The sequence below is a fragment of the Pantherophis guttatus genome, chromosome 2 (genome assembly GCF_059756535.1).
Source record: "Pantherophis guttatus breed Tessera chromosome 2, ASM5975653v1, whole genome shotgun sequence".
Classification (NCBI taxonomy): domain Eukaryota; kingdom Metazoa; phylum Chordata; class Lepidosauria; order Squamata; family Colubridae; genus Pantherophis; species Pantherophis guttatus.
In genome coordinates this window covers 166,496,362-166,516,424 of record NC_142064.1, presented here as the reverse complement: position 1 = coordinate 166,516,424, position 20,063 = coordinate 166,496,362, and the positions used below count along the sequence as shown (strand labels likewise).

General features: G+C 36.4%; 1 protein-coding gene across 3 annotated transcripts in view; it reads left to right on the top strand.

The window, feature by feature from the left end:
• The window catches only part of OGFOD3 (2-oxoglutarate and iron dependent oxygenase domain containing 3), a 41,795-nt gene that overhangs the window by 1,992 nt on the left and 19,740 nt on the right, over positions 1-20,063 (top strand). For 2 of the 3 annotated variants that reach the window (XM_034408519.3, XM_087887246.1), the window contains exons 2-7: positions 223-440; positions 6,735-6,810; positions 9,332-9,374; positions 16,528-16,592; positions 17,009-17,065; positions 19,905-20,058. In XM_034408519.3, coding sequence (XP_034264410.1) covers positions 223-440; positions 6,735-6,810; positions 9,332-9,374; positions 16,528-16,592; positions 17,009-17,065; positions 19,905-20,058 — 613 coding nt within the window. The remainder of the gene's footprint in view (positions 1-222; positions 441-6,734; positions 6,811-9,331; positions 9,375-16,527; positions 16,593-17,008; positions 17,066-19,904; positions 20,059-20,063) is intronic. The other variant, XM_034408520.3, reaches the window with a different exon arrangement.

Genomic DNA, 20,063 nt, shown 5'->3' with positions numbered 1-20,063 from the left:
CCTTGAACCTGGGTCTGTCCAGTGCAAATCCAAATTCTAAACCCCACACTGTTCTCGCACTCTATAGTGAACTATAATCAAAAGACAGACATTTTAAACTTAAAATAATGATGAAAAAATAATGCACAGTAAAAGTATGAAGGCTTTTAAAACTTCATTGTAAAATCCAAAGTCAAAATATGAATTAAAGAAGAGAATAAAAGCATCCTGTTTTGTTTTCAGTGGCGTGAAAGATAATATTCAGAAAGATTCACGGCGAAAATGGTTAACAGCAGCTTTCCTTCTCTCATCTGCCATGCTGGGCTATCTTTTGAGTAGAAGCTACTTGTTCAGTGAAGATGGAGTTACGGAAGTATTGGCTCATCATGATGATAGCATCCCAGACAAATTCATTGAAGTACCCTGCTCAGAGGATTATGACAGCCATAAACGGTTTGAAGGTATTGAATAATTTGATTTGCATTGATGCTTTTTTAATAGTAATTTTATTAAAAATTACAATTACAATGATAAAAAAATTAATGCAAACTAAAAGAAAAAAATAAAAATAAAAGAAAAATAAGAATATAGTAAAGTGTGTGTGTGTATGTATGTGTGTCTGTCTGTCTGTCTATCTATCCATCCATCCATCCATCCATCCATCCATCCATCCATCTATCTATGTCAGAGTTTAGGCAGCATGACTAGTATTATGAGATGAACCCAGGAGCAAAACACAGCACACAGAGCCTTTAGATAATTAACAGTGGTTTTATCTACAGCTAAATATATACAGACTTACATATGGTAAACGGACACAAAAAGAGCAATGAGATACACGACAAGAGAGAACATGAGGAGAAGGGAGATGCCCTCTAATGGTTTCCTTTATATAGACAGCTTCTTACTCAGCTTCTTAACGTGGCAGTAACCCTGCTGCCTCATTCCCATTGCATCAGCTTACAGTTGCTTCCACTTACAACCTTCCATCAGCTTACAGCTATTAAATCTACATACCCTGACACACACTCTCTCTCTCTCCCCCTCCCTCTGTCTCTCTTTCTCTATACACACACACACACACACACACACACACACACACACACACACACGTACACCCCATTCATCACAATTATAAACAATTGTAACTTATAACCTTCTCTTAAAATATAACAAATGATCTTTTCTTCCTGTATTCCATCTCTTATCTATAAACAAATCCTTAAAACCGTGTCATTCCAGTCCTGATGTCAGCAAAACTCCATTAAGAGGTTACTAGAAATAACAGTTCTATTTTAACCTTGATGCAATAGACCAAGTCTATTTTCTTTCTTCATTTCTAACAATCTTTGACAACTGTTTGCAGCACCCCATGGTTACGTGACTGTGATTTATGACAGTTTTACTGGAAACCAGTGTTTGCTTTGTTTATTGCAAAAACCAGCTTTAGCAAATAATAGCTTTGCTTAACAAGCAGTGTAAAAAAGATCATTAAAACAGGTCTAGTCCAGTGGTGGGTTGCCCCTGGTTTGGACTGGTTTGCAAGAACTGGTAGTAAAACCGGCAGAGGCCTTGCCCACTGCCCCGGATGTTGTCATTGGCAATCTGCGCATGCGCAGAAGCAAGGCGCATGTGTAAGCGAAGCGTGCGTGTGTGCGTGATCCTGTTGCGAACCAATAGTAAAGGTAAGTAGAACCCACTCCTGGTCTAGTCTCATGATGATCCACTTTACAACCATCATGATTTATAACCATAATTGCCAGGCTCAATTATAGTTGTAAATCAAGGATTACTGTACAATTCAGTATCTTACAATGGTACAAAAATATTTTTATAAAATAAGATACATGTAATTTTTCATGATTTGTACATAATATCCTACCTTATGTCCAGAATTTATGTTCAGGTTTAGAGATTTCTAAAAGTCAGTGACAAGGTTTCTAGGTACCACCTAAGTCCAAAGCTAGAGTCTAAAAGATCCTTAGATGGGATTTCCATAAACCAAATTAAGAATGCACATACATGGGCAGAACTGTAAGAATCACAAAATTTATTATTATGATGCTGTTGAGCATGGATCAATGCTAGTACTCTGGATTTAGGTATGAGATTGACTGCAAACCAAATCATTAGGTACATTTCTGTCTATAAACCACACAGAAAAAAATTGCTGATCTATTGTTACAAACTACTGGCATGAAGCATGGACCCTTTATATTTTTACAGAAGATTTCAATCAAACTATCCTTTAAATTACAGATCATTTATGTAATATATGCTGCAATGAGGCAAAAGCATAACTCTGATTCACTGATGTTCACAAATCTTATATTTATATCTTATATCTCACCGCCCAGTACGCTCCCATAGAGAGGGGCTTCTCAGGGTGCCGTCAGCCAAACAATGTCAACTGGCGGCCCCCAGGGGGAGAGCATTTTCTGTGAGGGCACCCACCATCTGGAACGAGCTCCCCCCAGAGATACAGAAGATTCCGGATCTGCGCACTTTCCGCCATGCCCTCAAAACATTCCTGTTTCAGCAGGCCGGCCTGGCCTAACTTTCCCTTTATATTGCTTTTTGATTTTATTTTAAACTGGGATGTCTTGAATTACCTAGGACCAGAATGTTTAGTATATTTTAATTGGTTTTTTATTATTAACGTTTGTATTACATGTATTTTTATCGTTCGCTGTTCACCGCCCTGAGTCCCTTAGGAATAGGGCGGTATATAAATTTAATTAATAATAATAATAATAATAATAATAATAATAATAATAATAATAATAATAATAATAATAATAATAATAATAATAATATAGGATCCTCTCCAGCCTGGACAAATCACCTAGTATGATTCATATAATTAAACCAAGTTTTAAAAAAATTACACAGTATATATTGTACATTGCAAATATGGCAGAAAATTGTACGTCCGTTAGGAAAACATGGACTACATGCTGTGCCATCACATGGAACGTCTTGATATGTACAAAAAACTAAAGATCAATTGTCAGTGTTACTAATTCAAGCTATGGCTCTTCTGGTTTTTCATAGGAGTTCAAAGACTTTTTTTTTTCTAGAATCTGGGAGAAGGCTTTCTATGACTTCTTAGTGTTCCCTTTGGAGAATCATAGGATATATTCATGTAGAGAGATGTTATAATAAAAATCATGTACTATTAGCAATACGTAAGTGCAAAAACCTGGATTTCATTATAGCCTTATATTTTTGGGGGAGGGGGGGATTTTACAAAAAATACCCCTAAAGGAGTGGCACCCCTCACAGACTACATCTATACCTAAAGGATGCAGAAAAAGAAGAAAACTATGCCGTCAGTGATGCTATGGCATAAAATGGGAAATGTATAAAGCAAACTTGAATTTATCCCAAATAGCCATGGTTTTACACCATGCTGATGATGTTACTTGCCAGTTCTGTTGAGTCTCTGGAATCAGATGGGATTTTATGGGTGCATGGGGAAACTTTCCCATAAAATAAGCATATAAAATTTAAAACTTCATAACAACCTATGTCTTAGAGCCATATTTTTTATATGATTCCTCTCTAAAATTCAGGTCCCATGATTCTTATACTGTAGTTTCCTGCTTGTGGCAATATAATCTGATTCAAAAGTTCACCTTCTGTAAAAACATGAGTTTTCGTAACAGTTCATTACTCATAATTGTGATTTTGTACCTTCAGAAAACATGAGTTTTCGTAACGGTTCATTACTCATAATTGTGATTTTGTACCTTCAGAATCACTAAGTTGAAATTAGAATTAAAAATCAGAATCAAAAATAGTGCTTATAACTGTGGAGCTAGATATTTGATTTCATACAGAATGAAAGAATATATAGGATATATGTCTCTCATTTGTGTTTTTGGGCTTGTTGAATGCATGCTCAGTTTAGGGGATAATGTTTTTAGGTTCATTTTTTTGGGAGGGCTCTAATTTTTATTGACAATTGGTTTTTGAAATTACAGTTTTAACATGCTTTCAAAGGGGAGGTTTGCATTTTCAATACTAAAAATGAATTTAATTTTGAAGTATTTTAACTTTTTAAAATATTTTATTTTGACCTATTCAAATACATATTCTTCAATGAATATATTCTGATCATACTCTGCTGGATCAATTCAGTCTGTTCCTGAATGGCTGCTTCTTTTTTTGAATTTCTGTTGCAATTTTTGTATTACTAAGTTTCCACTTGGGGGCACCCGTGAGATGCATTTGACAGGGTTCCCTATTCTGTAACCTGACAGCAATGTTTCTTAAATATATCAAAATTCAGTTTGCCTAAATCACATTTAATTGTATCCTTGATGAAAATCCTGGGAGCTGTAATTTATCTCTAGTCTTTTTCAGGATTTATCTATTGCTTGGTAATTTACTGCAATACTATTCCTTCCTAAACCTGTGTAATGCTGCTTTGCTTTATCTGCTTTAGTTTTGAGAATTCTAAAACTCTGTCCAGGATTCCTCAGAGATCTGTATACAGTACTATTTGTTCCTAGTTAACATCTATATGGACTCACCAGGTGGGCTCACCTGTTGTCGTGCGGCTAAGTATCACCAATATACTGATGATACTCATGTATGAATCTCAACTCAGGGCCATTCAATGATGTTTTTTGTACTCATATCTGGAGGCCATGGGAGCCTGGATGGGGAAGAACAGATCTGAAAAGAAACTAAATTGAGTGGCAATGGATTCTAGGGGTCTCTGGGTCCTGGGACCTCTATTTGGAGTGTTGGGGTTGCATTTCTTCAGACAGAACTGGTGTAGATTTTTGGTGTCTCTTGGACTTTGAAGAGCAGATGGCAGCTATGGTGAGAAGGGCTTTTGCATAAAACCATCTTGTGTACTAGTTGGGCTTCTTCCTGGATTGGTTTGTTCATGGTCACTTATGCCTTGATCACTTTCAGTTTGGACTATTGTAATATGCTGTGCATAGGGCTGCGCTTGGAGGCTATGAGGAAGTTACATCTGATCCAGAATGTGGCAGCATAGGTAGTCATAGTATGCAAAATGCACTTGCTTCCAGTAGACTTCTAAATACTTCAAATTACAGGTTACTACTTATAAACCTCTTTATGGTACAGATTCAAATTATAGATTAGATTTCCTGTCTTCAATTCTTTTTGCCTGTCTGACAAGATATGACAGGATGGACTTGCTTTGGATCCCCTTCATGACCTGAATAAAGTAGATGAATACTATCTAGTAGGAATTGTGCTTTCACTGTCACAATGCCTGCTGTATGGAGCAGCTGCCCCCTCGCTCCCTGATTCAGATGGCCCCAAGTCTGTTGTCCTTTTTATAAAGGCTTGAAAACCTGGTTCGTCCCCAGGCATTAGATCATGGAAGTAGATAAGTTCAACTTATGGCTATGATTTCATCATTGTTGTATTGTGGTTTCCTATTGTTTTATCTTGCTGATATTTTTCTGTTTGGTTTTTAATCTTACGGTATATAAACTGCCTAGATTGCAGATTGGTACCGCCAACATCTTTTTAGAATCAAATATAAAATGCTGCTGAGTTCTCTAGTATATGTTTCAATATATTTTTTCTTCAAATACCATGATTGAAGTGTCCACTGAAGACAGATCATTTGTTTTCTCCTGTCATTTTTACTCTTTAAGAGTACAGGAAAAGTTGGCCTCCAGAGTCTAATTTATTCTGAAAGATCAAGCTTGTAACTCAGTATTTGTTTATTTCACTTGAAGAAGTTGAGTCAATAGTTGTTCCCCAGATGCTCCTTGAAATGTGATCATTTTGTAAATGTCCAAGAAGTAAAACCAACGGAATAGAATATTAACTTCAGTTACTTGAAGTTCATAACAAAAATATAAAGATTTTGCAAAGTTAGAGATAACTGTCTTTTACATTCAAGTGACATCAAAAGACATTAAAAATTGGCATCAGTGGATTCTTCCAAACAGATCAAAATTCTTTTGATGAATTAGGCAAAAAACATTACTTAGATTTGTTACAATGTTTATTATTATAGCAGGATCATTTGTGGGGAGAAAAGAAATACAGACTTTTTAACAATAATTTATATAATTTTGAGAATTAGAATGACAGATTCTTTAGCTACTGCATAAGACCAAGAAAAATGGCAGAGGAAATTGAAATGGATAGTTGTTTTTTCATAAGGTACAATAATTATTGTGAGAATTAAATAAAAGTATGAGGTATAATGATAGCAATGTATAAGTTCTCAGATTCTTACTACTGATGGATCAACCAGTTCAAGCATTACAGCTGTCTACAGGGTGGATTTGATTTAAATCAAGTCTATTTAAATCACTAGTAAAAAGACTTGATTTAAATCAACTCGGTTTAAATCATAATTTTTAAAGAGCAACTGTCATCTCTGTCCCACAGCAGTTCCTCCTCTGACCTGTTGGCTCACCAACAGTCCCAATATAGCAGAACATACAGCCTCATGCTACACAACTAAACTCCACTTCATGCTGAATAAATTAAATTATTAATGTATCTTAAATAGAAAACTATCTTTAGATAGATTTTTACTCCAAAAGCATTTTATTAAAATAAGTTTGATAAAAAATAAAAAAAAAATCTGATTTAAATAAAAAAAATCAATTTAAATCCAATTTTTTTGATTTAAAAAAAAAATCATCGATTTTTATCCACCCTGACTGTCTGTAATACCTTTAAAGACAGGTACAACAGCGAAAAATATTTAAATACTGTCTTCTTTTTTCTTATGCATTATCTAGGCTGTACCCCTCGGAAGTGTGGAAGAGGAATAACAGATGCCATAATTAACAGGGAAGAAGCTGAGCAAATCCGTAGGTAAATATTTTTTTTTCCCAGACACAGAATGTCCTTGTTAAAAACTTTAGAATAGAGCAGTGGTGGTGTTTTCTGTTTGTTTTATAAACAGTATACAGATACCCCCTTGTTGAGTGATTGTTTGAACTTACAATGACTCTGAACAAGTGGTAGTTATGACTGGACCTTATACTTATGGATGGTGCAACATCCCCACAGTCATGTGATCATAATTTACAACTTTTCCTTGGCTTCCCACAAGCAAAGTCAGCGGGGATATTGGCAGGAAGTTAGAAGTTGCAGTCATGTGACATCCTTGTTTAACAACCTGTGCAGTTCTTTTTTACAGTGGCATCCACGAGGGTCATCACTAAGATGGGACAAAGTGATGCAGTCACATGATTTTTCAGTTTATGACCATTTTACTTAACAACAGAGTCACCAGTCATAATCACATTGTTAAACGAGGACTTCCAGTATACATTATTAAACATTATTTACACATCATTCAAAAGAGACAATAAAAAAAGCTAAGAAGGAAACAAAAAAGCCCAGAATATGTGCTCTACAACAGCCAATAACCAGATAAACTGGAATGAGCATCAGGCAAAGGATCAAGGAGAAAACAATCCCTAATCAAGGAAATACCATCCCCAGTAATATTGACAGGGCAAGCTATTGTATATAAACTGGGAGCAAACTCCATGCTCACTTATACTGATGATTCTACCTAGGTAGGTAATGAAATGTCTATAAGAAAACAGCCAAGAGAGCACCAAAAACTCCACATTCCACTAATTTTCCCAGTCCTGGTCAAGAGGATTTTTAGTGAAACATCTGGGAATTCTTGTTCTATAACATCTAAAGTGTCTTACATCCTTTCCCCTGATATAACATGAAACATACCTTTTGGTCTGCATTCTATTTACATTCAAAACATGCTTGTGACATAGGCCACCATTATTATTTCATTTAATAGGTATGAAATTAAGGTTGGGAAGGTCAAAGGGTCAAATGTTTCCTTTTAAAACATGAGATTATACCTCCTCTCTAACTGTATTAACTTGTTTATTAACAATAAATAAATTACTGGCCATAATTTAAAACCAGGTTTCCAAATTGTCTCCATTGTATTTTCATATTTTGGAATTTGGATCCGGAAATCCAGAAAGCCTATCTAGAATAGTTTGCTCTATCTAGATCAGAGGTGTCAAACTGATGTTGTCACGGCGGTGTCACATGACATATCGGGACTTTTTCCCCCTTTGCTAAACTGGGTATGGGCGTGCCAGCATGTGACGCATCTGGCCCATGGGCTGGGAATTTGACAGCCCTGATCTAGATACACTTCCCATGGACACATACTGTATCTCTATTAATGGGTATGTGTATTTGTGTACATAAACACAATATTTATTTCAAGTATATGCAGTTTTATACTCTGCACTATATGCCTCTGTTTCAGCATGTGATATTCCTATGAGATGTTGATTAGCTCAGCATGAATGTATGTTTTGGCCTTGTTAGATAGTATGCTGTTAGGAATATGAGTCGCATATACTACCCTGTTTCCCCAAAATAAGACATCCCCTGATAATAAGCCCAATCGGGCTTTTGAGCGCATGGCAATAAGGCCAAGCACTTATTTCAGGGTTCAAAAAAATATAAGACAGGAACTTATTTTCGGGGAAACGGTATTTTCTCCCTTGCCAGCCCTATTTCCTGAATAGCCTAAATTGTTATTCTTCCCATATTCAGCTGCTCTAAACTTTAGCTGGAAAAGTACACCTTGATCAGCCCTAAGGTTAGTGTTCAGCGGTAAGCACTGAAAGCTTTAATTGGGGCTTTATCACTTTTTTCAATAAAGATGAGCAGCTTTTTTCATCACAGAAGGTACTTCAGCCACTCCCTTTTCATTCTCTCCACTGCATCTTTAAACTCCTCTATTCAGCCTATAGATTCCCATTTTCCCCACAGAACATTATTTCATTGATAATGAACTAGATTTTCCTATCCTTTGCTCACTTGTAATTCAAAACTTGTTGCTGACCTTTGGAGTAATCCTACCTGGAAATGACTGGGTAAGCGCTGAGCTCTTGGATTTTGCCATTTTTACTCGCAAATGCTTTGCCTCTTTCTGAGTAATGTGTGTGACACAGGTGCTCCTCATCATCTGCAGTATTTTATTTCTCTAATTGTTAAACGGAGTCCAGATCATGCGGAAAAGTTTATGTAATTGTAGCTTGGAGCTCCCCCCCCCCCACTTTACATGAGCACAATATTCTGGATAGCTTTTGTCTATGCATAAATTACCTCTTTTTAAGGTCACAGCTACAGTTTTTTTAATCCGCAGTTTGAACCCTTGAGAATGAAGCTCCACAGATAATGAGGGCCACCTGTTACGCTGATTTACCTGCTATGAATCCAAGGGGGCTGTTTCTTTTCTGTTTCTTCTCTATCAACCATGGCAAGTCGTATTTCAAAAGCATCTGTACACAACTGGGGAAAAAGCTATGTTTTGAGATTGTTGTTTCGTCCACAGAATAGCAGAGAGGGGACTGTCCCTGGGAGGATCGGATGGAGGGGTGAGCAGTGTCCTGTTACTTTCTTACGTTATTCTGGTATTCAGGCAAGATTCTTCAGATTATGTTTTATGCTGTCTTTCGGGGAGAAGCACCAGTTGGACAGAAATGGGAGTCCATTCTCATCTTCATTTATCAAAATATTCATTTTAGTTACTGGTAGGAACCTCAATTGTCTGTGATCCAGTAACATTAAATTCTAGATTTTGCCATTTGATCTTAGTGTCTTTTTTATTAGGAAATGTTTTAGCCTATTCAATAAGGAATCAATATATCCTTGCTATTGTTTGAAAGCCACAAAGTCTCTTCATCTGGATGAGTGAGAAGGACCCTCTTTCAGTCTGCCTTTCTGTTCTGTTAGAACTGTACATTGCCTATTCTTCGCTTGCCCCCACTGTCTGTCAAATAAATTTCCATTAGGATATATTAATTACTTACATCAGTGTGCTCATTTTCCATTATGCAAAATGTGCTCAATCACAGAATTTTAAACATACCTGTCAACATCCAAGACAGCACGCCGTTCAAAGTGTCCACAACGTGCCATTTCAGAGTTGCCACACTCACACAGGGGGAGGGGGGTGCATGGGGAGCACAGATGGGTGTCGGGTGATGGGACTCACACTGGGAGAGGAGCCAGGAAGGCAAGCCAGCTGCAGGCATTTCAGAAGCCATCCAGGCCTGAAGAGTACTTGCTGGAGCCAGCCAGGGAGCAACCGGGCTTGAAGAGTACTTGCTGGAGTCGGGCCCAAAAAGTTCTTGCTAGAGCTGGCCGGGAGCAACCAGGAACAGAGGGCGGGGCGTGCTGAGTCCATATAGCCACCTGGCTAGCAGAAACCAGTAATGTTGGCTAGAAACCCTTTTACTTGTATTGTTCACCACGTGCCAACCTGAGATGCCAGTAAAGAGACCTGTTCTGCTCACAGTGTGTCCTCTTCTTTTGCTGGCTTAGTTTGGAACCGTGACAGCACTAATGGTTGTGTGATTGAACTTGACTGATTGGCTTAGGAGTTTTCTTCCATAAACAATGTCATTGGTATGCTTACATTGTAATACTTTAATAGCACAATCATAATAAAGAAAAAAAGAATAAATCTGATTTTTTTAAAAAATTCTGCACAGTATAATATTGAATAAAGCATTTCAAAATAATATTGGGTTAATATTATAGTAATCTTAATTACTGAAATCAAATCACATATCAGTAATTAATAAAAATAAGAACTGTTAATCAGAATAAAGTGCATAACTTTTTACCAAATTTAGATGATTTGTCTTTGTTAGACAAAAGAGGCAAGATTTAGTATTTTAAACCATACCTTAAAATTTTGCATATAGTACAAGTCCATGTACAGAATAACAGTTCAGAAAAATTTTCAAATTAAAGTCAAAATTATTTTGACATTGATGTATAATCCACAACTTAGTTTGCTAAGTCTTTTTTTATCTATCGTATTTTTCGGTCTATAAGATGCACTCCCCCCCCCAAAGTGGGTGGAAATATCTGTGCGTCTTATAGAATGAATGTTGCTGAAGCCCCACCTACCTGCTGCGCCCCCCCCCCCATTTTCAGCCTCTGCATGCCCTATTTTCGGCCTCCACGCACCCCATTTTTGGCTTCTGTGCATCCCGTTTTCAGCCTCTGTACGCCCCATTTTCAGCCCATTCCAGGTGGCAGGGATTGCTGCCGATCGCTGCGGCTGATCACTGCTGTCAATTGCCAGCGGCAGTGGTGAGCGGCGGCAGGAATCCCCACCACCTGGGACACACGGAGGCCGAAAGTGGGGCGCTTGGAGGTGGCAATAGGCGGCGGCAATCCCCGCAGCCTGGAACAGATGATTGGCAGTATTCCGGGAGGCTGATCCAACCGCCAATCAGCTACTCGTGCTAAATCAGGCTCCAGTGGTGTGCTGAAGCTAACCAGGCTGTTCGCTGTTTGCTGCAAGGGCACTAGCCAGATGAATACCAATGGATGCTGGGAGGCAAAGGCAGATTTTTTCCCCCCTCCCCAAAAGCTAGATGCATCTTATGGTCCAGAGCGTCTTATAGTGCAAAAGGTACGGTACCTCATCTACTATTATGATGGCTTCTAGCTATTTTATTGCACAGTAAAAACCTAACTTTGATTATATCTGCTAATGTTACTGATTTTGGGTTCCAGCAATATAATCCTTAGCTTGTTCATTTTCTGGTTCATATTTCAGTAACAACTTAGAAATAAGCCCCAACAAATGTTTTGAGTTAACAAGTGTTTAAAATTCAGTCAAGTCTCTTGAGTATTCTCCCTTGTTTGATCTATACTACCTATTTGGAGATACTGAAACTAAAATCAAGCAATTCTAACCATTCTAAGGAGAGAATCTCAAAAGACTTCATCTTTATTTTCTCCATATGAATCTTCATTAGTCAATTTTTTTATATATTTACCTTTAGGAAAATAAATACTTAATATTGAAGCAAGGGATTTGGATTAAACAACTGGTGTAATAATATAATTTACAGTTCAGTACTACTAATCTATCTCTTTCACATCTTGAAAAATCTTAAATTTTATTGCCAGTTTTTTATTTGATCAAATAGAATTAATTATTCATTTCTGATACATATTTAGTACCTTTTCTTCAATTCTTATTGGAATTATTTGAAACCGAAAGTTAATTCTTGGTAAAATATTCATTTTTACTGCACATATCCTTTCTGATCAGGACAAGTTTAACATTCTCTGCTATTAAAATATCTGCTCTTATGTTTTTTTTCCAAATATGTGAATAATTATTCTTCAATAAATCTTTTTATATTTTGCTAAGTAAAATTCCCAGGTACTAATTGGCTTAACAGTATTACTACACCTTTTTTTCTGATAGATTTCATATAATTCTTTGTGTCTTATTCTGATTAATCTGATATCCTAATACCAAACCATAGTATACTATATCTTTCTGATTGAATGAGGGAAGTCTGTTAGTTGAGTAACTTAAGTACAATTTTCTGGAACACTCCAGATACTGGTAATGTAGCTTTACAATAAAATAGGATTAGTTTATCGGGTCGTATTTCCTGCCCTGTCTCGTTCAGCTGGAATGGTTTACCTCAATCTTACGATTCTGAAAATAGGATTCTCCCACTGTCTGTTTTACAGCCCCAAAAGCTAGATGGGTCTGAATCTTTGCCCACCCATTTTGCACCTGCGAACTGTGCTGTCTTTCAAATGGCTGCTTGCTGGATAAAATCTTACATATTGTTGAATTATCATCAGGTCCTGGAGTTTTATTCATTTTTAACTTTTTAATTGATTCTTTAGTTTTGACTTCTGTTATGGGTTAAGAGCTTTTTGATAATTAGTAATATTTAAAATAATATGCCATTCAAATATTCAATTTTTTCTGGGTCAGGTGGCTGTTTGCTATACAATTCCAAAAATAATTGATGAATTACTGAATAATGTAATTTGTTGTAGAGATGTATTGGGTTCTGTCCCAAATAGAATTTATCTTTCTTTTATTCCGTTCTTCTAAAATTAATTAATTTAATTTAATTTAATTTAATTTATTTATATGCCGCCCCTCTCCGAAGACTCAGGGCGGCTCACAATACATTTAAAAAATCATTATAAAAAGACATTGAAAAATTAAAAAAAACATTAAAAACTCATTCACACCATTCATGGCCGGATCTCGCCAGATCACAAGAGCGAGATCAACGGCCCCAGGCCTGCCGGAAAAGCCAGGTCTTCACCACTTTTTGGAAGGCCAATAGGGTGGGGATGGTCCAGACCTCAGGAGGTAACTGGTTCAGAGAACTGGGGCAGCCACAGAGAAGGCCCTCCCCCACAGGCCCGCCAGCCGATATTGTTTAGCTGACGGGACCCGGAGGAGACCAACTCTGTGGGATCTTACCGGTCGCTGGGAGCTATGCGGCAGAAGGCGGTCTCGAAGATAACAATATGTCTGTTGCTTATAACTTTTTCATAGTATTTCTGTCCAGGATGATTTTTATACATTTCACATACCGTATTTTCCGGCATATAAGACGACTGGGCATATAAGACGACCCCCGATTTTTCCTGTTAAAATATAGGGTTTGGGCTATACTCGCCGTATAAGACTACCCCTTTTCCAACACACACCAAATAAAAATTAAAAAACATCAGCTGGCTCACCCACAATGTAAAAGCAGCTGTGCTAGACCCAAAATGTCCCCTGCAACAAGCAGGAACCTCACACAGCCACAAAAAGCCCAAAAAAACAACTTTCACACTTTACACACACAAAATTTCACATATAGCTTTGTGAGATTTTGTGCGTTTGTGTAGTTAGAGTGAATCACTACAGAAACACACGAAATCTCAGAAAGCTGCACAAATATTATTTTATCTTATTTTTATTTTTATTTTTATATGAAAGCTAAATTTAAAACTTCCTAAACTTTAAATGGCTAGGTCTAAAAAAGAACAACTAAAAAAAACCCCAATTAACTATTTTTTTTAAAGCTCCCAAAGGGGAAAAAAACTTACCCAATAGAACAGGGGTCTCCAACCTTGGCAACTTTAAGACTTGTAGACTTCAACTCCCAGAATTCCTCAGCCAGCTTTGCTTTGCTGGCTGAGGAATTCTGGGAATTGCTTGCTGATGGAATGGATTGCAGGCAAGCGAAGCAAGGCAAGCGTTGCGACTAGCAGCTAAGGTAAGCAAGCTGGAGGGGGAAAACTTTTTTCGTTTTACATGGCTCTGACGATCCAAGCTGAGTTGCCTGATTAGCAGGCAACTCAGCTGGGATCATCAGAGCTTGGATCACCAGAGCCATGTAAAAGGAAAAAACTTTTTTTCTTTTAAATGGCTCTGGCGATCCCAGCTGAGTTGCCTGATTAGCAGGCAACTCAGCTGGGATGGTCAGAGCTTGGCTCATGAGAGCCATTTAAGGCTCATCAGAGCCTTTCGAGCTGTCTGCCTGGTTACAGGAGAACGACACCCAGCGTATAAGACGACACCCGACTTTTGAGAAGATTTTCATGTATTAAAAAGTCGTCTTATACGCCAGAAAATACGGTACCTCCAATAAATCATGTTGATTCAGTATTGCTTTTATCTTTTTCTCTAAATCCTAAATTGAATGTATGACTTCTTTTCAGTTCTTTCAGATCATTCAGCAAGAAATCTCTACTTTTGCATGGCTTTCCTTCTATTTGATGCAAGAGAGATGGACAACCTTTTCATAAATGCTTGAAATTATTAGTCTCTCATATATTAGTTAAAGGCACATAGGGGCTAGTCCTACTTGCCCAAGTGAAGATTTCTATAGTCAGATGTTATCACAAATAAGATCTTATTCCTAGATGAAGGATGATTGTTTGCTGCTCTAAAATTGGTAGTATGAGTTTAAGATAATTTTACTTGCATATGTGATCTGCATCACTTACAAACTGCTTTGCCATTCCGGAAGATTAAGGATCAATAAAGGAGAATATTTTAGTTTAGGATTGAAATGGGAGGTCCTTGGTACTCTATGAGCTTGGTTATTTTCTTGCAGATATTTCATTACCCAAACTACGTAACATAATCAGTGCTCAAGCTCAGAGAGCACCTAGGAATCCTCAGATTAAGGATTATTCATCTGCTATGACATAAGAATGTCTACCTTTCATACAGATGCTTTCCCTATTTTTTATTTACACTGATATATACTAATTCTTCTGTATCAGAAGCACCAAAGTGCTTCCATGGTAAAAGGATTTGCCAGTGACATCACCGTTGCCCAGGGGACACCCAGTTGGGGGATCCTTTTGGGTCCCCATGAAGTTTCCTACTGAAGTAGTACCCATTTATCTACTCGCGGTCACCTGTTTTTGAACCACTGGATTGGCAGGAGCCAGAGCATGTGACAGGAGCTCATTCCACCCTGTGGCAGCAATGGGTCTCAAACGCGAATCATCAGCCCAGCGTTCTAATCTTGTGAGACACTGTGTTTCTATTTACGCTGGTGAGCAGGTTCTCATGAATGAATGACTTTCCTGACATTTTGTTTCTATTAATGCCCTTTGTACAGAGAATCACTGAGCAAGTTTTTGTAGAAACTTGAAAACTTTGTTTTAAAAGCTACTTACTTTGTCAGCATATTGTACAGCTAAGATTGATCCTATGTAATCTGACCAAGGTCATGAAAGAGAATATTACTGCTGTTGCTCCTAATGTTAATTTAATAAATAAATAAATAAATGTTCTATGGAGAACATAAAAAACTGACTACTGAATAAAAATATACCATGGCTTTACCTCACTAAACAAATAACCTTTGTTTGCATTTTATTTCATATATAAATTCATCTTAAATACAAATATATTGTCAAGCAATTTTTATTGGTCATGAATATTTAAGTGGGATTATTTTTGGATCCCTTCTGCAAGATGCTGATGTACTGCTCTTTATTGTAACTTCAGAGGACTGCTCATTTTCTGTCTGGAGGCTTATTCTGAAGAGAAAAAAAAAACAAAGAAATCAGGGAAAAATTCAGGCCTGCCTAATTATAATTCTTACGATCTCTTCCCATTTGCCACATTCAAAATTACAATTCAGTAAAAAGTCAGGGTATGTGGAAAAGTTGCCCATTCCTGCTATAGAATTTAGTTTGCTTGTTTATTTTACCCAGACAGAAGAAGCAGAGGAATAAACAATAATCTAGAACCAACTGAATTGGCTAAGTCTTGAAGGGGTTAATTGTTATTAAATATTTTTAGTTATTGAAGAAATTTTGATTTAAATCATTGTTTCTTAATAGTGATTTCTATCATAGTTTAAATCACAATTTAAATCAAATCCACTCCACTTGAAAGTTCATAACTTTTTCCCCTCCAGAAATAGTAGTAAGGCTCACAATATTCGTAATTGGTAACCATTGTGTATGAATTATGATATCAAAGCTTGACATGAATAGATAAAGAATTCTTGGGAAATAGTTCAGAGTAAGTTTGAATCATTTCTTGATTCTTGGGAAATATTTACAATCAACACACTTTTACATTAAGTTCTCAGAACATTGTAGAATAGGAATGTGAGTTCCAAACAGAGTAATCTGTCTTCTTTTTAAAGAAAGCAACATGCCTTAAATATTTTCCATTGTCTGTATTTACATACTGAATGAATTTATTTATTTCTATTTCAGGCCTCAATTCTAGATTTGCACTCTGGAGCCCTTTCTATGGGGAAGCATTTTGTTAATATGTACAGGTAAATTTAGAATTGCATTTTAATATATCCACCTTTAGAATGGTTGATCTTTGTTCTTTTAGCTCTCAGTCTATTAAACAAGTTACTCTATTTTCAGCAGTTTCTCTTCATTTAGCAAAGAATATGTGATAACAGTTTTGGGGATATTGGATATAGAAATAGGCTCTTGTTTGTTTTAGAATATTTTTTAAAACAAGCTGTCAGTTTTCCATAGAAATTGGTATTCACTGGAATTGATCTTGTGTGTTAGATTTAATAAGTATTGTTCTGAAACTTTAAACTAATTGTGTATTAAAATTGTGATCTGAGTAAACAATTTAATTGAAAGAATATTGAAAGTAATTGGTTAGTACAAAGATTTAATCTACATTATCTGTGAATTGGTTTCATGAGTCATTTATTTCTTTTCCCTCCAGATACTTTAATGATAAAATCCATGACATCTTCACAAAAGAGGATTTTCAGTTATACCGGTAAGAAAATCCAGGTATTATAAAATTTTATTTTTGCTTTCTCCTGTCAGCTGGCTAGTATAACTTGTTATACTAGTACCCATTATTTATTACTGTATTTGAGAAAATTTTTATTGCAGCATAATTTTTGAATTGGTCTGTGTCTTAACTTGTTATGTAGCAAAGAAAGATGAAACATTTTGCATTGTAGAAATATTAGTTCAGGAAACATTTTAATAGCTTGAAGGGAAGAATCTTCATGATATTATTGTTGTTTTACCACTAAAGAATGAAGGGGTAGAGTACAGAAAGAAATTGGTAAAATGTAGCTTGAGGCATCCTAGACTTTATTTAATCCCACCATTTGATTTTGGTACAGTCCACTACTTAAATGGCAAAAGGAGAGAGTCTCTTGTGCAGCTTTCTTTTTAAAGTTTGGAAATACTTGTTTAGTAAAGTTGATATGAAGATGCCATCCTGTTTTAGAGAGAGTTATTGTTTCAAAATCAACCTGTGGGCTTCTGTGGCTGATGATGGACTAGAACTGTATGTCCCTATTCCTGATCCAGCATTTTAACCACTACACCACATTAGCCTTGGTTGGCATCAGTTGTTCATTGCCATTGGAGAGGACTAGAAAAGGACTCTGCGATGATGTTTGAATAGAAACTCGGAGGGGGCATGCTCAGTGAGAGCATTCTGGACCTGTCATTGTCAGGGGAATCTTTGTCAGTCTGATTGTTTTGGGAATGTTTAATTGTATTGCCATGTGGTATTTTGAACCAGAAAAAGATGAGATAGTCTTAATTATATTAATCTGATTCATGAATGAATTCTAACTGTATAGATGTTATGGTCACAATTCAGTTTACATTGTGTATCTGCTTCTTTTACTGGATACTGCCTCTAATATAGCTAGTTATAGGTAGAAGATTCATTCTGAAAAGACAGATAAACACAAGTCTAAATGGTGGGTTGATATAAAAATAACCTTTCATTTTGGATTATCATCTCTGAGCATGGCTGTGCATTAAAGAGCATCTGATGTCTTTTCGATATAATCACAGCTATTGTGTCAGAGAGCACAGAAGAAATTCTTAAAGGATTTTTCAGTACAATTCAGCATGTGGATAGCTTTCAGAGTGGCAGATCAAGGGAATAGCTAAAGAAAAGCCTTATTGTCTACTTAGAGTGCCTGAATTGATTTTTGTTAAATAGACTGTGTGAATAGAAACTAGTTATTGAGGAAGATTTTTAAATGATGGGCAAAGTTTACTGAAAAAAATAGACAAGACTTTCAAATTGATTTGCTTTGGTAAAATAAGTTTCCTGAATAAACTTCTTTGAATAAACCTTTTTTTTTTTAAAGATAGATCTGAAATATGGATAATGTGTGGATAATGAAAGAACACAGCATTTGTGTTATGTGCAAGTTTGTGCTGTTAGATCAGTGCTTCCCAAATCTGGGTAAATTATCCAAAATTGGGTAAAGTGATTTTTTTTTTTTGAGTAATGACACACAAACCCATTACCCATCATAACAAGGGCTTTTAAATTGACTTAAAGATTGCCATGTTTATTGAAATATATTCAGAAATCACCCAAAGTATCCCTGTTAAGATGAAAATCAATAAAATTGACACTGAAATGATTGTTGAGATGATATAAAAATGTTTTTATAACACAGGTAGTCCTTGAATTATTACCATTTGGTTCAGCAACTGTTCAAAGTTACTATTCAAAGTTCAGTAAGACTTTCTGATAAGCAGTTTTGAGTTATGAAGAAAAAGGCTGGGAAGCACAGTGTTAGATAGAGAATTTCTTTTCTTCTAAATCTTCCAGTGTTGATAAAAATTGAGAATATGGACACTGGATATGGAAAAACATTCAAATGTATTATGCTCAACGGGGAGAGTAAGAAGGCAGTGAAGGTCGGGGGGGAGTGGGGAGTAGCATTGCAGGACAGCAAGGGCTAAAGAATACAGGGGGCCAAAAGGGCCGAGATGTTGTGGGGAGGTGAAATGCATCTGTGGTTTTTAAGTGCAGGTGGGCTGCCAAGCACCCACATTTTGATTACATGACTTCAGGGATGCTGCATTGGCTGTAAATTTGATGATGGGACTTAAGTACCATTCGTTCTCAGTGCGGCTGTAACTTTGAATAGTTTCTGAACCAAGAGTAGTAACTCAAAGACTACTTAGAGTTTTACAGCATTTGCTTAAATTCTAAGTCTTTTCTTTCCACCTGTTTGAATATTGGCCGATTCTCTCCTGAGCCTTGAAAGCGGGAAATAACTGCCTGGTTTTTAGGTAATAGTTCTGTCACCGGTTCCTACTCTGCCTGCTTCAGGTCTTCCACCCAAAAGTGACAGAATTTCTCTTGACCTCCACTTCCATTAACAAAAGTGTTTGTTGGGTGAAAAGCTTTTCCATGGCAAGATTGAATTCACCTGTTGTGATTTATAAATCTCATTTATGACTTATGTGATGTGTGAAACCGAGCACAGTTAGAAAGAAAAAATAACAAATTACACTTTTTTTTCAGATTGGAGGTTATAGTAGTAGAGTATAAAGTGCAAGTCCTATACAGTATTTGTATCATTGGAAGCTTTAGAACTGAACTGAACTGAACTGAACTATGAACAAATTAATGCAATCTATTATCACTAAGGCTGCTATCCATGATGTATTATAATTAATTGTGCTACACATATGTTGTAGAATTCTTGAGACAATATGCATGGAGTTCTTTTACTATTCTGTGTATGTTAGATATTGTGAAGTAAAAGAATATATTTAAAATAAATCCGATGTTTTGTGCAGAGTTTTACTCAGTTCTGGTGCTCTTTTCTTGTTTGTAGTGATGTGAGACTAAGAATTCAACAAAAAGTAGCTCTTGCTTTTGGCATCAGCTCATCTTCCATGTATTTGACGAAACCAACTTTCTTCTCTAGAATAAATAACTCAGAAGCAAAGACAACCCATGATGAATATTGGCATCCTCATATTGACAAGGTAAT